General features: G+C 39.6%; 1 protein-coding gene across 2 annotated transcripts in view; it reads left to right on the top strand.

The window, feature by feature from the left end:
* The window catches only part of LRP5 (LDL receptor related protein 5), a 248,179-nt gene that overhangs the window by 195,692 nt on the left and 32,819 nt on the right, over positions 1 to 19,668 (top strand). For both annotated transcript variants that reach the window (XM_084630413.1, XM_084630412.1), the window contains exons 10-15: positions 639 to 865; positions 1,762 to 1,946; positions 5,876 to 6,199; positions 8,098 to 8,300; positions 14,728 to 14,939; positions 16,466 to 16,656. In XM_084630413.1, the coding sequence (XP_084486539.1) occupies positions 639 to 865; positions 1,762 to 1,946; positions 5,876 to 6,199; positions 8,098 to 8,300; positions 14,728 to 14,939; positions 16,466 to 16,656 (1,342 nt within the window). The remainder of the gene's footprint in view (positions 1 to 638; positions 866 to 1,761; positions 1,947 to 5,875; positions 6,200 to 8,097; positions 8,301 to 14,727; positions 14,940 to 16,465; positions 16,657 to 19,668) is intronic.

Here is a 19,668-nt window from a genome sequence, read left to right as displayed (position 1 = left end):
GCTGTTTTACATGCACACTGTTCTCACTGGTTTCTTGTGTGCTATGTACATATTCCTTGCTGCATGGCCAGCTCTGTTAAGTGTATGTAACTGAAATTTAGGTAGAACCAGCAAACTCACACTCCTGATTAATGCTGAGACAAGCTTTGACTAATACAAGAAAACCAATCAGCTAATTCCCCTTTCTCCAAAGGAAGATACTTTCCTATATAGGTTGAAAACATTGCAAAGAATAAACAGAGAAAAGAATTAGGGCCAAAATTTTAAAAGTGAACAGGTATGCGTGGTGGGAGGATCAATATTCAGGTGCCTATCTTGAGACCTTTTGAAGGGACCTGATACTGAGAGGGTGCATGCTCAGCACTTTCTGAAAATCACCTCCCTTTATGCATCTCAAAGGGGGCACCCAAAATCACTCGTCATTTCTGAAAATTCAGGCCTTCTTTATCTTATGAATTAATGTGTTTCCATTATCAGTATAGATTATATAAATATGAATTGCAAATACTTTCAACATTTAATGCTTGGGGATTTACATTTGAATTTTTGTTGAACAATAACCCTCAGAGAATTTTGATCCCCTAATTTGATGTGTGTCCATAAGGTACAGTAATATTTTTCACACGGTTGTTTTCCAGACCATAAGCCGGGCATTCATGAATGGAAGCTCTGTTGAGCATGTGATTGAGTTTGGGTTAGACTATCCTGAGGGAATGGCAGTAGACTGGATGGGAAAGAACCTTTACTGGGCAGATACTGGAACCAATCGAATTGAAGTAGCACGCCTGGATGGACAGTACAGACAGGTTCTTGTGTGGAAGGATTTGGATAACCCCAGGTCTTTGGCCCTTGATCCTACTAAAGGGTAAGGAGCATTATTTATTGTTTGAGTGTAACAATAATTAATAACACATACTTTTACAGCATACTTTGTATTTCTCTAGCACCATTTCATCAGGGAATCTCAAAGAACTTTATAGCCATTAATGGCTATAATCACCATAGTACCTCTGGGAAATGGATGGGGCTATAAAGCAAAATTTAAAATCCCTGTAAATTAACTTTTTCTGTCTTTATTGTTTCAAAAAGCAAAATTTAACTAATTGGCTGCATACAGTTACATGGGATATTCTAATTTGCAATAAGTGAGAGTCAACTGTAAATTAGAAAAATCAGGGGATGTATTGTGTAACACATCCCTGTTTTAAAACATGTTGAGTTCACTTCATCGACCACTGAAATCTGAGTACTTATGGGGTGGAATTCAGATGTCAAAGACATTCATACCAAAGGCCAGAAGTAAAGTGGCATTTACTTCTATTCAGTTGTAACTGCTGAGGAATCTAGTTAAGTTGCAACACCTGAATCTGATTAGGACACCAAGCTTAATACCCTTACTGATCTGAAAATTCCACAGTGCCTTTCAGCACCACAGGTGGTCAGGGCCCTCGTTTTCTCTCTCATCTGAAAGAATTAAGCAATTAGTCATAAGGAGGCATGCAGTGGTAGGAATAGTAGCAGACTTAAGAAGTACTGGGCTTGATCTTGCATAGTCCTGTGCTAAGCACTGTGGCCCTATCCATCAAAGCACACATGCTTAACTTGAACTCAATAAAAATAAATATTTATGTATTTAATTTTATTGATTGATAGCATACCAGTTAGCATAGCAGCTAAAGTCTCGGGGGCCCTGGGTACCGAAGCTGGATTTGAATCCATATCATAAACTGGTGCCTGTTTTTCTTCTGTTTTTGATTGCAGGTATATGTACTGGACAGAGTGGGGAGGTAAACCAAGGATTGTTCGGGCATATATGGATGGGACAAACAGCATCACTTTGGTTGATAAAGTGGGACGTGCCAATGATTTAACTATTGACTATGCAGACCAAAGACTATATTGGACTGACCTAGACACAAGTATGATTGAGTCATCAAACATGCTAGGTAATCTGCTGTTCTATTCAAAGAAACACACATCATGGTGTTTTGTACAGAACTGTGAGCACCCTGTAAGGGAATTTGGTAGTTTGTTCTTTTAGAAGGTTTAATTAAAAACTGGAGTTTGTTGCCTCCAAACTAACCTTTATTCTTCTTGCATGACAGGCTTACAGCTAAGGGTTAACTCATGGATTTTTTTTCTCCAAGCTATTTAATGCATTTTAGAAGTGGTTGAATTAGACTTAAATTTCTTACCACCATTCTAGTGTGTGCTAATTAATATTTTGGAGAGTAGTAAAGTAAAATGCACATGATGATGAAATTAAACATGCATAAACTTTATTTGCAAGATTAACAAAATTGTGAGGTAAATCTTTAAAGTAATAATACATTGATAAAAAATGAACCAGTCTTTCTAAAACATTTCCCATAGGGTAACAAAGAAACTGCACTTTAAAAATTATAAATTCAGGGAAAGTAAAAGAACAAACTTTCTATTTTTCTGACTAAAATCCTATACCAGAGAGATGATTTTAATCTCTTTCTTCTGTTGCGGGTATTAAATTACCCATGTCTTCTACCAGAGCAAAGAGACAGAGTCTCAATCTCTTTATTTCTCCAGATTAGGGCAACTGAATCTTTTTGCCTTTGGTCCAGTTTAATTGGCCCCTAATCTGAGAGTCTGCACACCTAATTCTGTTGCATAATTCCACAACCTTGTCCCCATCCAAGGCAAATTCCAGCCACAGACTGGCACTGCTAGTTCAGAATTCAAACTAAAATACACCTTTACGACCTGCATTCTTGGTTGTTGTAATAATGCTGTACGGTTAGCTAAACATTCTATAGAATTAACCTCCCAACATTTACATGTATTTTCCTATGAGAATTTATTAGAACTTCAAAAGCTTTTCTGCAGTTAAGGCTTATTAAATCTTTACATTAACATTGACAAGCTGGCTAACTGATGAAAGGAGGGAACTGCTAATACTGTATTTAGCACTTTGTGTAGATCTTTACATCTAAAGTGCCTTATAAAGGTTAACAATTACTCAGAAAGCCAAATGAGGTAGACAGAATTATCTCCATGTTTTAGATAAGGACTCTGAGACTTGGAGAGGTTAAATGAACTGCCCAGTGCTACACAACACATTGATGGCAGTCCGAATTAAAATCCAGGAGTTTGAGTTCCCTGTCCCATGTTCGTTTACATAGACCATGCTGTCTTGGTTAAATATAAATTAATACCTCTAGAATTTCTGTATTAAAAGTATGTGGCAAAAGGTAAACCTATCACGGCATTTATGTTAACAACTTTAGAGTCACTGCTGTGACGTTATTGTTGATGAACCAGGAAATTCCATATTAAGCTCTTATTTTCAGGTCTTGTTTAATTTTCCATGAAAAGCTACACTTTGGAATGAAACTTGTAAAGCTTTATTTTGGTAGTTTGGCGTTTTGGGGACATGAGAAATCTATTTTTCTTCAAGAAAGTTTTAGATGCTTTTTCTGTGCTTAGATCACGCTCAAGCACTGCTTATTTAAGTAATAAAAGTTGTAAGACATGTCATGGGCTTGGACAACAAGGACACGAGCGCCTGCCACATCTTGAAGAAATGTGTTTTAGGAAACCATGTAACTAGCAGCAGTACTTTGTGACTTTCTACTGCCTCTTTTTTTTCACAATGTACTGAGCTGCAGAACCCCAAATATCCACTCCTGAGCTCATGGGTGCTGAAGATAGAGCTGTGGGGGATACTGCAACACCCCCTGACTTGAAGGGGTTTCCGTCATGTATAGGGCTTACAGTGTGGTTCAATGGCTCACAGCACCCCCACTATAAAAATTGTTCCAGCACCCCTGCTTGAGCTAAACATGTTGAATTTAACATAGCTGCATTTACTTCAATAATCCTGTATGGACACAGGTGAAAACACATGGAAAAGAAAAACTAGAAACCACTTCTAGATCAGTATCAACCCTGGTTTACGTACATGATGAGCTGTACCCTGGCCGTGATATAGCATTGTCATTGTCAGCTGGCAGTGAGTGCTTGAGCTGCTGTTATAGAGGATGTAAGTAAATGAGCTACTGGGGGCGCGGAGAGAAGGAGGGAGAGAAGAAAACCTCTGGAGCATCATAAAATAGCTGTATGATTCTGAAAGACTTTCATAATCCACATCTTTTTCACGGGCTTTCAGTGATTGCAAGTCTTACGTTCATCGCTGTGAAAAGTATATGAGAAATGCCCGACTAAATGTATGTCACTGCTTGAAATTTTTATTAGGGTTATTTCTTCAGCCAAAGTAAATTTTTTTATCAAAAGCTTTCGATAGGATCCCTCATCAGATTGATAAGAAAACTAAATTGCCAGAGGGCAAGAGGCAGATTTTTGGAATGGATTAAAAACTTTTTGTGGTACTGAGGGGAAATTCAATACTCAATGGCTGCTTCTGGAATGAGATTAAATCAGCTCTAGTAAATTAAACTGGTGCTAACACTGGGACTAGGGCCAGTTAATACATTGATCACTTTGGAGGAGGAAGTAGAGAGTGAACTGCTGAAGCTGACAATGACACATAGTTAATGACATGTAAGGAGGTTAGCAAGAACTCTAGGTAGAATTTTAGCAAACTCATTGGATAGGGGAAGTGTAACTGGATGAAAGTAAAGTGATAAAACATTGCGTGCAGTATCCAGTGATGCACACTGAGGATTCTAGAAAAGAATCTGGGTGGACGGTGTGGGATGAAGTATGTCTCCCCAGCGCACAGCAGCGGTGGTTAAAGCAGTCTTAAATTTGTGAGCAGGGGGTGTCCTCAGCCTGCTCTCAGACACTACACAGTATGTAAAAACACCCCCTTCTTGGGCTTTTGTTTACTTAACCTGGAACTAGTGAAAAACAACATAAATTTCAACTCCACTAGATCAAATGAAGTTTGTTCATCAGTAACTCTCTGCCTAGGGGAAATAAATTTTAAAAAACTTTTTTTATAGTAAGATGGCTTTTTACTCCCATTTTTAAGCTTTTCTTTCCTCCGCGAGCCTAGGCCAACTCATGGAAAAAAAGCAGGGCATTCAAAAGATCTTAGGAGTATATGTGTGGGTGAGGTGGTTTAAACTCCCCACACACTAATCAAAAAGATGATTTTAAACCATGGAGACATTTAGCAGTACATCCTCAGCTGGTGTAAACTGTCTTCGCTTAATTGATTACAGTACTATGGGGTGTTCCATAATGGTTAATCTAGTCTACCTTGGCCAGTACCTGGCGCTCCAGAAGCTGATAAAACCTTCGATTATGAACTTTAGTAATTAAGCAGTGTCATTTGTGGGAGTGTTAGGATTCCTTCCAGATTAATGCAGGAAATCATTTTGAATATCTGCATCTTCTTAAATTGCAATTGTGGGTTTTTTACAACTTAAATCCAACTTCAGAATTCCTCTGGATCAGCTTTATCCCTGAATCCCACAGATTATCTGTATGGCACTTTGGAGCACGTTGCTCACGGTACTTGTTTCATATGTGTTTTAAGTTTTTATTTTTTATCCAGATCAAGTATTTATCTGGGATTAGGGTGTTCTAAAAGTCCTTTCTCACGATCCAGTTTGGGGTGTTAAAGCTCTGACACGAAGTAATATTTCTTAAAATGACAATAGTTCCAATGGTACTACCTCTGAAGTAAAATATTACTTAATAGGAGTAAGGGTATCAGAATTTGGATCTTAGTGGCTACCTCTTCAGAGGAAGATATTGTGTAATTATGAACCCCAAATTCCATGATACTGACCCTTAGCAAATTTCAAAAATAAAAGGAGTTAAAAAATTACATTTTATTCACACAGGATTAAATAACCCTTTTGTCACATTTTTTGCAACTGAGTTTCGGTTACTGCTTATGATTAGTGCTAACAGTATGAAGTTACTTTTTCAGGTCAAGAAAGGGAAATAATAGCAGATGATCTACCTCATCCATTTGGACTAACACAGTACAGTGATTACATCTACTGGACAGACTGGAACCTACACAGTATAGAAAGAGCAGACAAGACCAATGGGAAGAACCGGACACTAATTCAAGGACATCTGGATTTTGTGATGGACATCCTGGTCTTTCACTCTTCGCGCCAGGATGGCTTGAATGACTGCATGCAAAACAATGGGCAGTGTGGACAATTGTGCCTTGCCATACCAAATGGGTATAGATGTGGCTGTGCCTCTCACTATTCCTTGGATCCCAACAGCAGGAACTGCAGTTGTACGTCCTTTTATGTCTTACGATATTCTTAAGCATTTACAGCTCATTGCTGCTTGTGGTGCCTTTTACTATAGAAAGGGAAGGATTCACATACATACATCTCAAGGGTATTGGTTTTAAAGATGACCTGCAAACAGGGAAAAAACGGTTTGTGCCCTTTCTATGGTGCATAATGAAGAGCTGAAAGGTTGGTTGGTTTTTTAAAGCCTTAGAAATAGCAGCACTGTGAAGTCTTTCTTGTTTTGCTGGATGTGTTTCTGGCGTGACTCAGATGTGTACTAGAAGCTTTCCCAGCCTTTAATGGAATGGACGGGTGGGTGTGAGTGACAGTCTAAATAAACGCATCTTTTCTCCCAAGTGTTTTAGTTAAACAAGTGTTAGCAAAAACATTAGGGTTTTAAATCCTCTGGGTAATAATCCCATCCGTCCCAATTAATCAGGTTTCACTTCCTTTGTGTGTGTGATGTCATGACCCTGCTAGGTATCCAGTGGTCCATGTAGCTCTTTCATTCAAGTCCGAGGTTTCTAATGAAAAACCAAGCAGGAAAAGAAAATATGCTTGGGGAAAAAACAAATGAGCTGTCAACTCCCCCCGCCCCACCAAAAGTACAGAATCATAAAGAAGCAATAAGGGAGTGTCTTGTCACCTTTAACAAGCCAGGGATGATGTGGTGAAGTACCTGCATTTAAGACTCTAGGGCGGGGGTCTCCAAACTAGGGCCTGTGAGTGGGATCCAGCCCAGGGCTTCCATTTGTCCAGCCCTCCAACAGGGGAGAAGCAAACAGCTGAGTAGACATGCCGAGCAGGCAGGGGGAGGGGCAGCTGGCAGCAGCTCACAAGGGTTGTCCGCACAGCTGAGCTGTGGGGAGGGGTGAGTGCCTCTGGGAGCCAGTGTCCCCCCAGAAGGGGAGCCAATTTAGGGGAGAGTCATTGCTGCAGCCAAGCAGGCAGGGACCCCTGACTTAGAGTAAAAATACAAGCCAGATGCTTCATTACATCTCCAATAAATGGAGTAAAGAAGATGGAAATTAACAATTTCATAATGGTTAAATTTTAACTACAGCCCTAATAGAACCAAACAGTCCCAACCAACAATGGGAACCTGGAGCTTCTCTTACCAAAGTACAGCCAAACTTTCAATCCTTCGTCATTTTCTTCAGTGGAGCAGGCACGCCTAGCAGGCACGGGGCAGAGCAGACCCAAAAAGGGGAGCCAACTTACAGTACCTGCATCGATTAACTTTTATACCTGATTTAGAATTTAATGCAACACTGAGACGGTAGAGTAGTGTTGTTTTTTTAACGATTTTGCATATATTTTGCGTTTGTTTGTATATATTTAATTTCTTTCACAGTCGCTTCAGCCCGTGAAGCCCCTTCAAAAATCTAATATGGCCCGCCTCTCATAAAGTTTGGAGACCCCTGCTCTAGTGTGATTCCTAACTTCACTGTTATTATCCTGACTGCATTATCATGCCATTCACATGTTGCCCGGTGTGTAATTTTGAGTATTCCATGATAGCGAAGGGAAATAATATCTCAATAAGATAGTGTTGGGCTCATCCTCCAAAATGATGAAATTTTGAGCAAAAATGGGACTTAAGATTTAATAGCAAGAATATCAACTTGTGATATTCATCCGATGAAGTGAGCTGTAGCTCATGAAAGCTTATGCTTAAATAAATTTGTTAATCTCTAAGGTGCCAAAAGTCCTCCTTTTCAACTTGTGAGTAGTTTTCCTTTCTTTGTAATTGTTTTTCACACTTCTAGATTTTTCTCTTCAGTCCTGTAGAATTTTTCCTTTAAATATTTTTTTATATGGTTAATGATTGCGACCAGTGTACTTGGGGGTTATGTTGCATTTTCTTTTCTTATGCATATTGTTGGACTTGTTTCAGCACCCACCAGCTTCTTGCTGTTTAGCCAGAAGTCTGCAATCAGTCGGATGATACCAGATGACCAGCAAAGTCCAGATATCATCCTTCCGGTGCATGGTCTAAGAAATGTCAAGGCCATTGATTATGATCCCTTAGATAAACTGATTTATTGGGTGGATGGACGTCAGAACATTATTAAAAGAGCCAAAGATGATGGTTCCCAGGCAAGTTTATATGTGTGTGTGTGTGTATATATATATATATATATATATATAGTGTGTATGTGTGTTTTTAGTGTATTATCTTTTTTAGTATGTATTTTATACTAGAGGTTTTCCAGGCAGCCATCACCTTAAGCCCTGATCCTACAAAAATGCATGTGCTTGTTTAAATTTACTCACTGGGAGTAGTACTTATGGATTTGCAGAATCAGGATCTTAATTTGTATACCAAGAACAATAAGATAATACTGTCAAATATGGCATGTCACCATTTGGCTTATATATTACAAACTACAAACCACAAAACTGTGATAGTTGTACAAAGACAGTCAGAGAAACTCTTAAGCCTGCTACCGCTAGTTTACTCTGTTTATTTCACAGTAATTACACTTTTTAAAATCAATGTTGTACATGACATTTTGGTGAACATAATATCGTTATAAAAGTCTCTGGGACTAAAAACTCAGTCTCAGCCATAAAAACCACATTTGGGCCCTAATTAAGCTTAAAGTTCATCACATACAATCATATAAATGTAGGACTGGAAGGGACCTCAAGAGGTCATCTACTACAGTTCCCTGCACTCATGGCAGGACTAAGTATTATCTCTAGACCATCCTTGACAGGTGTTTGTTTAACCTGCTCTTAAAGATCTCCAATGGTGGAGATTCCACAACTTCCCTGAGCAATTTATTCCAGTGCTTAACTACCCTGACAGGAAGGTTTTCCTAATGTCCAACCTAAACCTCCCTTGCTGCAATTTAAGCCCTTTGCTTCTTGTCCAATCCTCATAGGTTAAGGAGAACATTTTTTCTCCCTCCTCCTTGTAACAACCTTTTATGTACTTGAAAACTGTTATCAAGTCCCCTCTCAGTCTTCTCTTCTCCAGACTAAACAAACTCAGTTTTTTCAATTTTCCCTTATAGGTCATGTTTTCTAGACCTTTAATAATTTTTGTTGCTTTTCTGTGGACCTCCTCCAATTTGTTCACATCTTTCCTGAAATGTGGCACCCAGAACTGGACACAATACTCCAGTTGAGGCCTAATCAGCACGGAGCAGAGCAGAAGAATTACTTCTCGTGTCTTGCTTTCAACACTCCTGCTAATACATCCCAGAATGATGATTGATATATATTTTGCAACAGTGTTACACTGTTGATTCATATTTAGCTTGTGATCCACTCTGACCCCCAGATCCCTTTCTGCAGTACTCTTTCCTAGGCAGTCATTTCCCATTTTGTATGTGTACAACTGATTGTTCCTTCCTAAATGGAGTACTTTGTATTTGTCCTCATTGAATTTCATCCTGTTTACTTCAGACCATTTCTCCAGTTTGTCCGGATCATTTTGAATTTTAATCCCATCCTCCAAAGCACAATGAACCCCTCCCAGCTTAGTATTGTCCACAAATGGTATAAGTGTACTCTATGCCATTATCTAAATCATTGATGAAGATACTGAACAGAATTGGACCCAGAACTGATCCCTGTGGGTTCCCACTCATTATGCCCTTCCAGCTTGACTGTAAACCACTAATTATTACTCTCTGAAAATGATTACCCAACCAGTTATGGACTCACCTTATAGTAGCTCCATCTAGATTGTATTTCCCTAGTTTGTTTATGAGAAGGTCATGCGAGACACAATCAGAAGCCTTACTAAAGTCAAGATATACCACGTCTATTGCTTCTCCTCTATCCACAAGGCTTGGTACGCTGTCAAAGAAAGCCATTAGGTTGATTTAACATGATTTGTTCTTGACAAATCCATGGTGACTGTTACTTATCACCTTATTATCCTCTAGGTGTTTGCAAATTGATTGCTTAATTATTTGCTCAAAGTTAAACTCACTGGTCTGTAATTCCCCAGGTTGTCTTTTGTGACAGGGTGCTGGGTGAGAACTGCTGACTCAGCCCTCTGACATGCCAGCTCCCATTAAAGGAAGTAAATTGGAGCTGGCTAGAGAAAACCTGCACCTAATTGGCGAAAGGGAGACAGCTGCCTGCCCAATTAGCCTGGTGCTGTATCAAAGGCTGGGAGAATGGAAGCTGGGGAAGGCAGTGAAAGCAGAAAGACGGCTCTTCCCTGCTGGGTGCAGACATTAGAACTCAAGCTGTAGATGGTAAAAAGGTGGTGGGAGCACAACTTGTAAATAAACGGCACTAGTGGTTACTGAACCCCAGGGTCTCCGAGTGACTTTGTCAGCACAGCAGGGGGAGGAGCAAAAAGGGCCCTGCAGCACCCTGCTACATCTTTATTTCCCTTTTTATATACAACAGTCAAATTGGAAAAATAGAATAGAATACCAGGGTTGGAAGGGATCTCAGGAAGTCATCTAGTCCACAACCCCCTGCTCAAAGCAGGACCAATCCCCAGTTTTTGCCCCAGATCCCGAAATGGCCCCCTCAAGGATTGAACTCACAACCCTGGGTTTAGCAGGCCAATGCTCAAACCACTGAGCAACCCCCCCAAATACTCAAGTGCGTTGCTGAATAAGGATGGGCTTGAGCACATGCTTAAGTGCTTTGCTCATTCAGGGCTTTAATTCTTACTCCATTTGCTTGCATAATGAGGATAAAGTGTTGCTCCTCAGAGACAATGTCAGCAGTTACACAGCTGTCAAGTTTTGAGTATTTAACAGATTCCTAAAACATATAATTAAAATAATTCACAATGAAATTAATTTTGAGGTAGACTAGTTATAACTTCCATTGCTCTTTGCCTCCTGTAACCTCCACGGCATGATTTAAAATGGAGCTGACACTGCCTGTCTATATGTGGGATTTCAACTATCCCCATATTGACTGGATACATATCACCTCAGGACAGGATGCAGAGAGGAAGTTTTAAATGACTGCTTCTTGGAGCAGCTAGTCCAGGAACCCACCAGAGGGATCGGCAATTCTTGATTTAGTCCTAAGTAGAGCACAGAATAATGTCCAAGAGGTGAATATAGCTGGACTGCTTGGTAATAGTGACCATAGTATAATTAAATTCAACAACCCTGTGGTGGGGAAAACACCACAGTGGCCCAACACTGTAGCATTTAATTTCAGAAAGGGGAACTACACAAAAATGAGGAGGTTAGTTAAACAGAAATTAAAAGGTACAGCACCAAAAGTAAAACCCCTACAAACTCCATGGAAACTTTTTAAAGACACCATAATAGAGGTTCAACTTAAATGTATACCCCAAATTAAAAAGCATAGCAAGAGAACCAAAAAAGAGCTACCGTGGCTAAATAACAAAGTAAAAGAAGCAGTGAGAGGCAAAAAAGGCATCCTTTAAAAAGTAGAAGTTAAATCGTAGTGAGGAAAATAGAACTGAGCATAAACTCTGGCAAATGAAGTGTAAAAATATAATTAGGAAGGCCAAAAAAGAAGAATTTAAAATACAGCTAGCCAAAGACTCAAAAAGTAATAGCAAAAAAAAAAATTTTTTTAAGTATATCAGAAGCAGGAAGCCTGCTAAATAACCAGTGGGGCCACTGGACAATCGAGATGCTAAAGGATCACTCAAGGACGATAAGGCCATTGCAGAGAAACTAAATGAATCCTTTGCATCGGTCTTCACTGTTGAGGATGTGAGGGAGATTCCCAAACTTGAGCCATTCTTTTTAGGTTACAGATCTGAGGAACTGTCCCAGATTGAGGTGTCATTAGAGGAGGTTTGGGAGCAAATTGATAAACTAAACAGTAATAAGTCACCAGGACCAGATGGTATTCACCCAAGAGTTCTGAAGGCACTTAAATGTGAAATAGCAGGACTACTAACTGTAGTCTGTAACCTATCATTTAAATCAGCTTCTGCACCAAATGACTGGAGGATAGCTAATGTGACTCCAATTTTTTAAAAGGGCTCCAGAGGTGATCCCGGCAATTATAGGCCTGTAAGCCTGACTTCAGTCCTGGGCAAACTGGTTGAAACTATACTAAAGAACAATATTGTCAGACATATAGATGAACATAATTTGTTGAGGAAGAGTCAACATGGTTTTAGTAGAGGGAAATCATGCCTCACCAATCTACTAGAATTCTTTGAGGGGATCAATAAGCATGTGGACAAAGGAGATCCAATGGATATAGTGTATTTAGATTTTCAGAAAGCCTTTGACAAGGTCCCTCACCAAAGGCTCTTAAGCAAAGTAAACAGTCATGGGATAAGAGGGAAGGTTCTTTCATAGATTGGTAACTGGTTAAAAGATAGGAAACAAAGGGTAGGAATAAATGGTCAGTTTTTGGAATGGAGAGAGGTAATAGTGGTGTGCCCCAGGGGTCTGTACTGGGACCAGTCCAATGTAACATGTTCATAAATGATCTGGAAAAGGGGATAAACAGTGAGGTGGCAAAATTTGCAGATACAAAACTACTCAAGATAGTTAAGTCCCAGGCAGACTGCGAAGAGCTACAGAAGGATCTCTCAGACCTGGGTGACTGGGCAACAAAATGGCAGATGAAATTCAGTGTTCATAAATGCAAAGTAATGCACATTGGAAAACATAATCCCAACTATACATATAAAATGATGGTGTTTAAACTAGTGATTACCACTCAAGAAAGATCTTGGAGTCATTGTGGATAGTTCTCTGAAAACATCCACTCAATGTGCAGCGGCAGTCTAAAAAGCAAACAGAATGTTGGGAATCCTTAAGAAAGGGATAGATAATAAAACAGAAAATATCATATTGCCTCTATATAAATCCATGGTACGCCCACATCTTGAATACTGCATGCAGATGTGGTCACCCCATCTCAAAAAAGATATACTGGACTTGGAAAAGGTTCAGAAAAAGGCAACAAAAATGATTAGGGGTACGGAATGGCTTCCGTATGAGGAGAGATTAATAAGACGGGGACTTTTCAGCTTGGAAAAGAAACTACTAAGGGGGGATATGATAGAGGTCTATAAAATCATGACTGGTGTGGAGAAAGTAAATAAGGAAGTGTTGTTTACTACTTCTCATAACACACGAACTACAGGCCACCAAATGAAATTAATAGGCAGCAGGTTTAAAAACAAAAGGAAGTATTTTTTTCACACAACACACTGTCAACCTGTGGAACTCCTTGCCAGAGTATGTTGTGAAGGCCAAGACTACAACAGGGTTCAAAAAAGAACTAGATAAACTCATGGAGGATAGGTCCATCAATAGCTACTAGCCAGAATGGGCAGGGATGGTGTCCCTAGCCTCTGTTTGCCAGAACCTGGGAATTGGCGACAGGGGGTGGATCACTTGATGATTACTTGTTCTGTTCATTCCCTCTGGGGCACTTGGCATTGGCCACTGTCAGAAGACAGGATACTGGGCTAGATGGACCTGTGGTGTGACCGAGTATGGCCATTCTTATGTTCTTATATCTCTCTTGCTTTCAGAGAACCCATTGTAAATTACTCATGTCCTCCAAACAAGAAAGAAAATTTACATTCTAAGCTATTCTGATTGATGCCCTTGATTTGGGCGTGGGTTGTGTGTCAAACTGAATTACTAGCTGGGGACGGAGGAGTTTTGAGGAATTGCTGAACACGCTGTTTGGGTGATACTTGGTGTTAATTGTTGGAGTGTAGCTTCCCTTTGGTGGGACTTGCCAGGTGCAAATTGCATTGGAGATTAATTTGCTGTGTTTTTTCTCTTGTATTGCACTGATTAAAGGGTGTTAAGGTCTTTGAAGCAGCAGCAGCTCCTCTGGAAATTTGGCTTCCTAGTTTACAACTTTCTTTAATTTTGTTTTGCTGAATTTTGCTATTTCATGTTCCATGAATTTTGCTAATTAGTATTTTGTACAGATATTGGATATTATTTTTCCATTTCTGGGTAACACTTTTCTTGGCTAAGGAAAAGAATTTAAAAAAAGTTTATATTTCATTACATGCTGTCAAGATGAAAATGTATATACATAAAAATAATTTGTTAGCTTCTCTTTAAACACATCTCAGATTATTAAAACCAAATTGTAAAAATGCAGTGTATTTTTTTTGCAAATCCTGCTGTTTCTTTTTTCTATTAACTCAGTTTGGGCTGTGAATAAAGCTCTGCCTGTTTAAATATATAACAGTCTTTGGATCTGGATCATCTTGTCTTTAAGTCATCTAGTCCATCCCCTGCTAAAACAAGGTTGTTCCCTATGCAACATTCACCATTGTTCTATTCAGGCTAATTTTGATTAATTCCAGTGATGGGGGCTCCATAATTTCTTTTTGGAGACTTTACATAATAATGAGTTTTTGTCCAGATATTGTCCCTAATCCAGAGCACATTTTTTTTCTCTCCGTTTCATGCTATTTCTTCTAGTTTTTCCTCCTTAAATAATTTCCTTCCTGATTGTTTAAGATATTTGTAGATGATCAAATCACCCCGTAATGAAAATGACATGTTTTCACAGTTCTTGTCTTAAAGGGTCTTCTTTTTCTGTTGTTCTTGTTGTCCCGTAGCCTTTCACTGTGATGAGCACTCCAAACCAAAACCAAAATCCAGAGAAGCAGCCGCATGACTTGAGTATTGATACTTACAGCCATACCTTGTACTGGACCTGCGAGGCCACAAATTCAATCAGTGTTCACAGACTTAATGGAGAACCAATTGGAACGGTGTTAAAAGGAGATCATGACAAGCCAAGAGCCATAGTTGTCAATGCAGAGCGAGGGTGAGTCTTTTTCCATGCTTTGAGATTGAGTGAATAGTGCATATGTGTATCCATAGTATTGTGTGTGTGTGTGTGTGTGTGTGTATGCACACACATAGTGTGTTTATTCATTTAAGGCCAGATCCTCAGTCGCTTTGAATCAGCAGAGCCCTGTTGATTTTACACCAGCTGAACATCTGGACTATAATGTTTAGGTTTTCAGGAAATAGCGTGTTCAGAAATAATTCAGGTTTCAGAGTAGCAGCCGTGTTAGTCTGTATTTGCAAGAAGAAAAGGAGTACTTGTGGCACCTTAGAGACTAACCAATTTATTTGAGCATAAGCTTTCCTGAGCTACAGCTCACTTCATCGGACGTAGCTCATGAAAGCTTATGCTCAAATAAATTGGTTAGTCTCTAAGGTGCCACAAGTCCTCCTGTTCTTTTTGAGAAATAATTCAGTCCTCTGTCGTGTGAAAACATCACAGTAACAGCTTGTGCAATCAGATCAAAGCAGATGTATTCCTTTACATTTTGAACCTGTATATTTTAAGGCCAGTTCTGCCTGAAGAATGTTTTACAATTATATTTTTAAAATTCTTGATATAAATTTAAAACAGGAGGATGTGCTAGATAGATTTTCCACAAGCATCTGAAATAAAAGGAATTGGTTTTTTGCATAGCAGTTTTGGTTATATTCAGGGTATCATTCACTTTGGGCTTGACGTCGGTGAAGAATGAGCCCTTTTACCATTCTCTTTAATAAGTTAAATACCCAACTTCCTGACTACTATTAAAAGTGCTTAAGAATCATATGTCTGACAGATGTTGAGTGACAATATTCCATATCCATGTAGATACAGCGGTTCTGAGAAAATCTGTGGAACATTTTCAGGGTTGTTAACTTACTGTTCAGCTTGGGTATGATTATATACAGTCCTTAGTATCTATAAACCATTTTAGAGGCTAGTGTGGGAGAGGGGATTAGAGATAGGTAAGGCATCAGTTTTATTGGAACCAATTCACAAGGACATATTTCATAGTTAGAAAGGGAAATCTTTAGTGTGTGCTTTTGGAATTAAAATGGGAATTTGCTTTTCTAGGATGATTCCTGAAACACGCTGACTTGCTAGCCTCCACCTTTCCATCCATGCTTCCAAACCATTTTAAAAAAAAATCCAAATTTGAGTTTTTAAAAAAGTCTTAAGGATTAAGGAACAGTGAATATGGCGGCCACCAGGAGACCTGAATTGAGTAGTGACTCCTGACCTGTGCACTGAACTGCTTAGAATAGTGCCATTCTTAGCAGTGTTTCTCTTCATCTGGGAGCATCAATCTTGTTAATCTTATTGGGATTTTTTTCACACAGTGGAAGGGGAGGAGCCTTAGAGAAGACAGGATTTTTCGTGAGCATTGCTAAGAACTAAGCTTGGGGAGGAGGTGCTCAATAGCACTCGTTAGGTTTAAAAGAAACTATGATACGACTATAATTAAACCCCTACCCCCAAAAGTCTTGGTTTAAGAGACTGGTATCTGTATTTGTTATCAGGTACATGTACTTCACCAACATGCAAGAGCGAGCCCCGAAGATAGAGCGTGCAGCCCTGGACGGCACGGAGCGAGAAGTGCTCTTTAGTACCGGTCTGATCCGGCCTGTTGCGCTGGTAATTGACAACAAGCTTGGGAAACTCTTCTGGGTGGACGCAGATCTCAAACGCATTGAAAGCTGTGATTTGTCAGGTACGCGGAACTAAGCACGCTGAGCATTGGGCATTTATAGTGTGTATAGTCCTTCTCTGACACAGATCCCAAGGGCTTCTTCTAACTCTAACAATGCCTATTTTGTGCAGGCAGTGAAGAAATGATTAGTCACGGACTCTCTCCTTTGCAGCACATACATGGACAGAGCTTGTTAAACCTCTTAAAGGACAATAGCACCATACCTGAGTGTTCTGGTTTTTTCAATCATTGTAGTTACACCTGGCTTTTAAATGCCAAAGGCTGGTCAATGGCAGTGCAGACAATGGCAGGTAACTGTAGTAGGAGTAACTTAAAAGGGCATTGCCAAGACCAAGATAGTAATTTAATTCATGCACACATGCACTCTTCCCACACACCAAAAACTTTAATCCTTCTGAAGCGAGTGACAATTTAGCGTGTCTGGAATACTGATTTAGCATAGCATAATGTGAAGTCATCACATTTCCTGCTATAGTAATGCTACTTCACATCTGTAATTATAATGCTACTAGTTGGCTTTTATATGTGGCTTTATCTGTAGATCTCAGTGCTTTACAAAAGTGTATAAGCGTTATGGGCCCCCATTGTACAGCTGAGGACATTGAGGAATAGAGAAGTTAGGCTACTTGGTCAACGTCACTCGGCGAGTCAATAGCGGAACCAGTACTAGTATTCATGTTTGCTACTTTCCAGTTCAGTGTCAATCACTTCTGATCCTCTGTGGATTAGAGGAAGCAGCATATGGAGGAGTCAGGAGAGCAACGAGTTTGAGACTAAGGAGCTAGAGGCAAAGTCACCAATAGGAGGCAGGATCCAAGTCAAGGTTCAGAGAGTAGAGTGCACAGGGCACAGTAGGAGGAAAGTTATAGAAATGTGGGAATGGTTGGGCAATAGAACACACCAGGATTGGAAGAGAAGGGTTGGGAAGGTGAGACACAGAAAGTAGGACACTTCAGAACTGGAAGAGAAACCAGAAGTCAGGAGAGCATTTAGTTAACCTGTGGAAAGAGTAGCGCTGCTCGGGGATGAGAATGCATAGAGAAGGTGGGGTACGCCAGTAGTGAAAGAAGAGAGGGTCGTGTAGCAGAACACACAAGCATAGGGATCAAAGTAGGGACTGACTGTTACTCTTGTTTGTACAGGGCGTAGCACAATTGGGTCCCACTCTTGGCTGGTCTTCGGCCCTACTGTAATAAAGTGGGGCGGGGAAGAGAGAGAGGGAGTGTCAGAGATGCACCAAAGAAGCATGAGAAAAATCAGTTGAAGATAGAGCTGTAGGGGAATGCACCTGGGAGGAGGGCAGTGAACAAATCTGTGTTGGTATTGCCTCTAAAAAGAAAGCTAAAAAGCAGTGCCAGCTACACCCAATAAAGAGGGAAAGGAGACCCAGTCAATTAGCACTTGCTTATATTTGTAGCGTTCAAGAAACCTAGCCATGACTTCAGTTTCTACTTCAAGGCTAACACCCGTAAAATCCTCTCTGTGCAAAAGAATTGGGCCTTGTTGTTTTTATATATGTAAAATATTCACGAAAATACCGAGACTTAGAATGTTTGCAGTGTTGAGTTGAAGCTAGTTGACAGATGGGTTGTCTTTTTGGCTTGTAAGCTCTTTAAGGTAGGGACTGTGTACATTCAGCACCTAGCACGTTGGGGCTGGGAGGTGCTACTGTAATACAAATCATAAATTATAATTTGGGCTTCCGATTTCAGGTTTTAACTGGTAAACACCAATAAAACACTCCGAATATTTTTTAAAAAACTGTTTATCCAATAAACACTGGAAAAACTTTGTAAATGGTTAATCGGTTTGTGTTGACTTCCCCTCTTTCCCAGTGCAGTTTGTTTATGTAATTGATGTCTCTCCTCCCTGGCTTGTATCTACAGGCTTCTGTGCATTATCGCTCCATCTAGACTATGGGAAGGAGGTTTCTAAAGTGTACCAATGTGTTGAGAATTAATTGGTCCATATAAACCCTGCTGGTGCGCACTCAAGTATCCCTTGTGTGCTTTAATGTAATGCTGTTTGAACCAGTACTAGGTGCATATGCAAAAAGAGAGCCCTCAAAGCCCCCATTTTTTTTGACATCTACATGGAACTCAAAAATTGCTAAACAAATAAAACCTGTTTTTCAGGGTTTATTAATTTCATTTTTCAGAAGCCCTAATTATAATGCACTGACAGTTTCTCAGGGAAGCAATCTGTTAATTTTTTTTTCTTTTCTTTTTTTGTTTGCTAAGTGATATGTATATAAGAAGTGACTTAGGACTCAGGTGATACTAGGTGAATGATGACCAGTATGCAATAGTCATAGTTTTGGCAGGGGATAGCACATTGTGGCTTCCATTGTAGCTGGTCTGTGTTCCCCTAAAGGACTTCCTCCTAACTCTACAGATGTAGCACCTTAAATTAGGTGGATCATGTTACAAGAAAAACTAAACTTCCTCTGCTTAGTCTTGAATCGGTGCTTATAACATATATTTATTTGATGAACATAAAGGGGAAGCAGCTAGAAAATAAGATGCTATAGAGAAGATGAAAGGGGAAAACTGTAGGGATAAAAGAAAATCTGTAATGTTGATGAACCAGAGGGTATGCCTCTCATAGCCAGAGAGATACGGGTATGTTTGATCCAGCTGAGCTCACTGTAATTTGATCCATTGAGCTGTTGATTTTTGAAAAGTTAACAGCACATCTTTGCGTTTAAAAATGCTTTGTATTTTCATATTGCAAGCCTTGAAGAGAATCGACAGTCAAAAGGACCTTGGCTTGAATGAGACCATAAGAAATAAATTGTGCATTGGGCAGAACACATTTAAACAAGAACACATACACAGAAGGATTTTAATGTAAACTGAGGTGGTCATGAAAAATCAGATCAAAAGGTTGTGTTGTATATTTTTATTCTGATTAGGCAGTGCTAGGCATCCTTTCCCTCTTGCAGAATTAAGAAGATGACACATTTTTTTTGAAACTTGCACCAAATCCAGATATTTTACAGCACCATGTTGA

Source organism: Lepidochelys olivacea (genome assembly GCF_965140295.1).
Source record: "Lepidochelys olivacea isolate rLepOli2 genome assembly, chromosome: 6".
Lineage (NCBI taxonomy): Eukaryota > Metazoa > Chordata > Testudines > Cheloniidae > Lepidochelys > Lepidochelys olivacea.
Note: the sequence above shows the minus strand (reverse complement) of the source record. Positions and strands in the feature narration are given on the sequence as shown.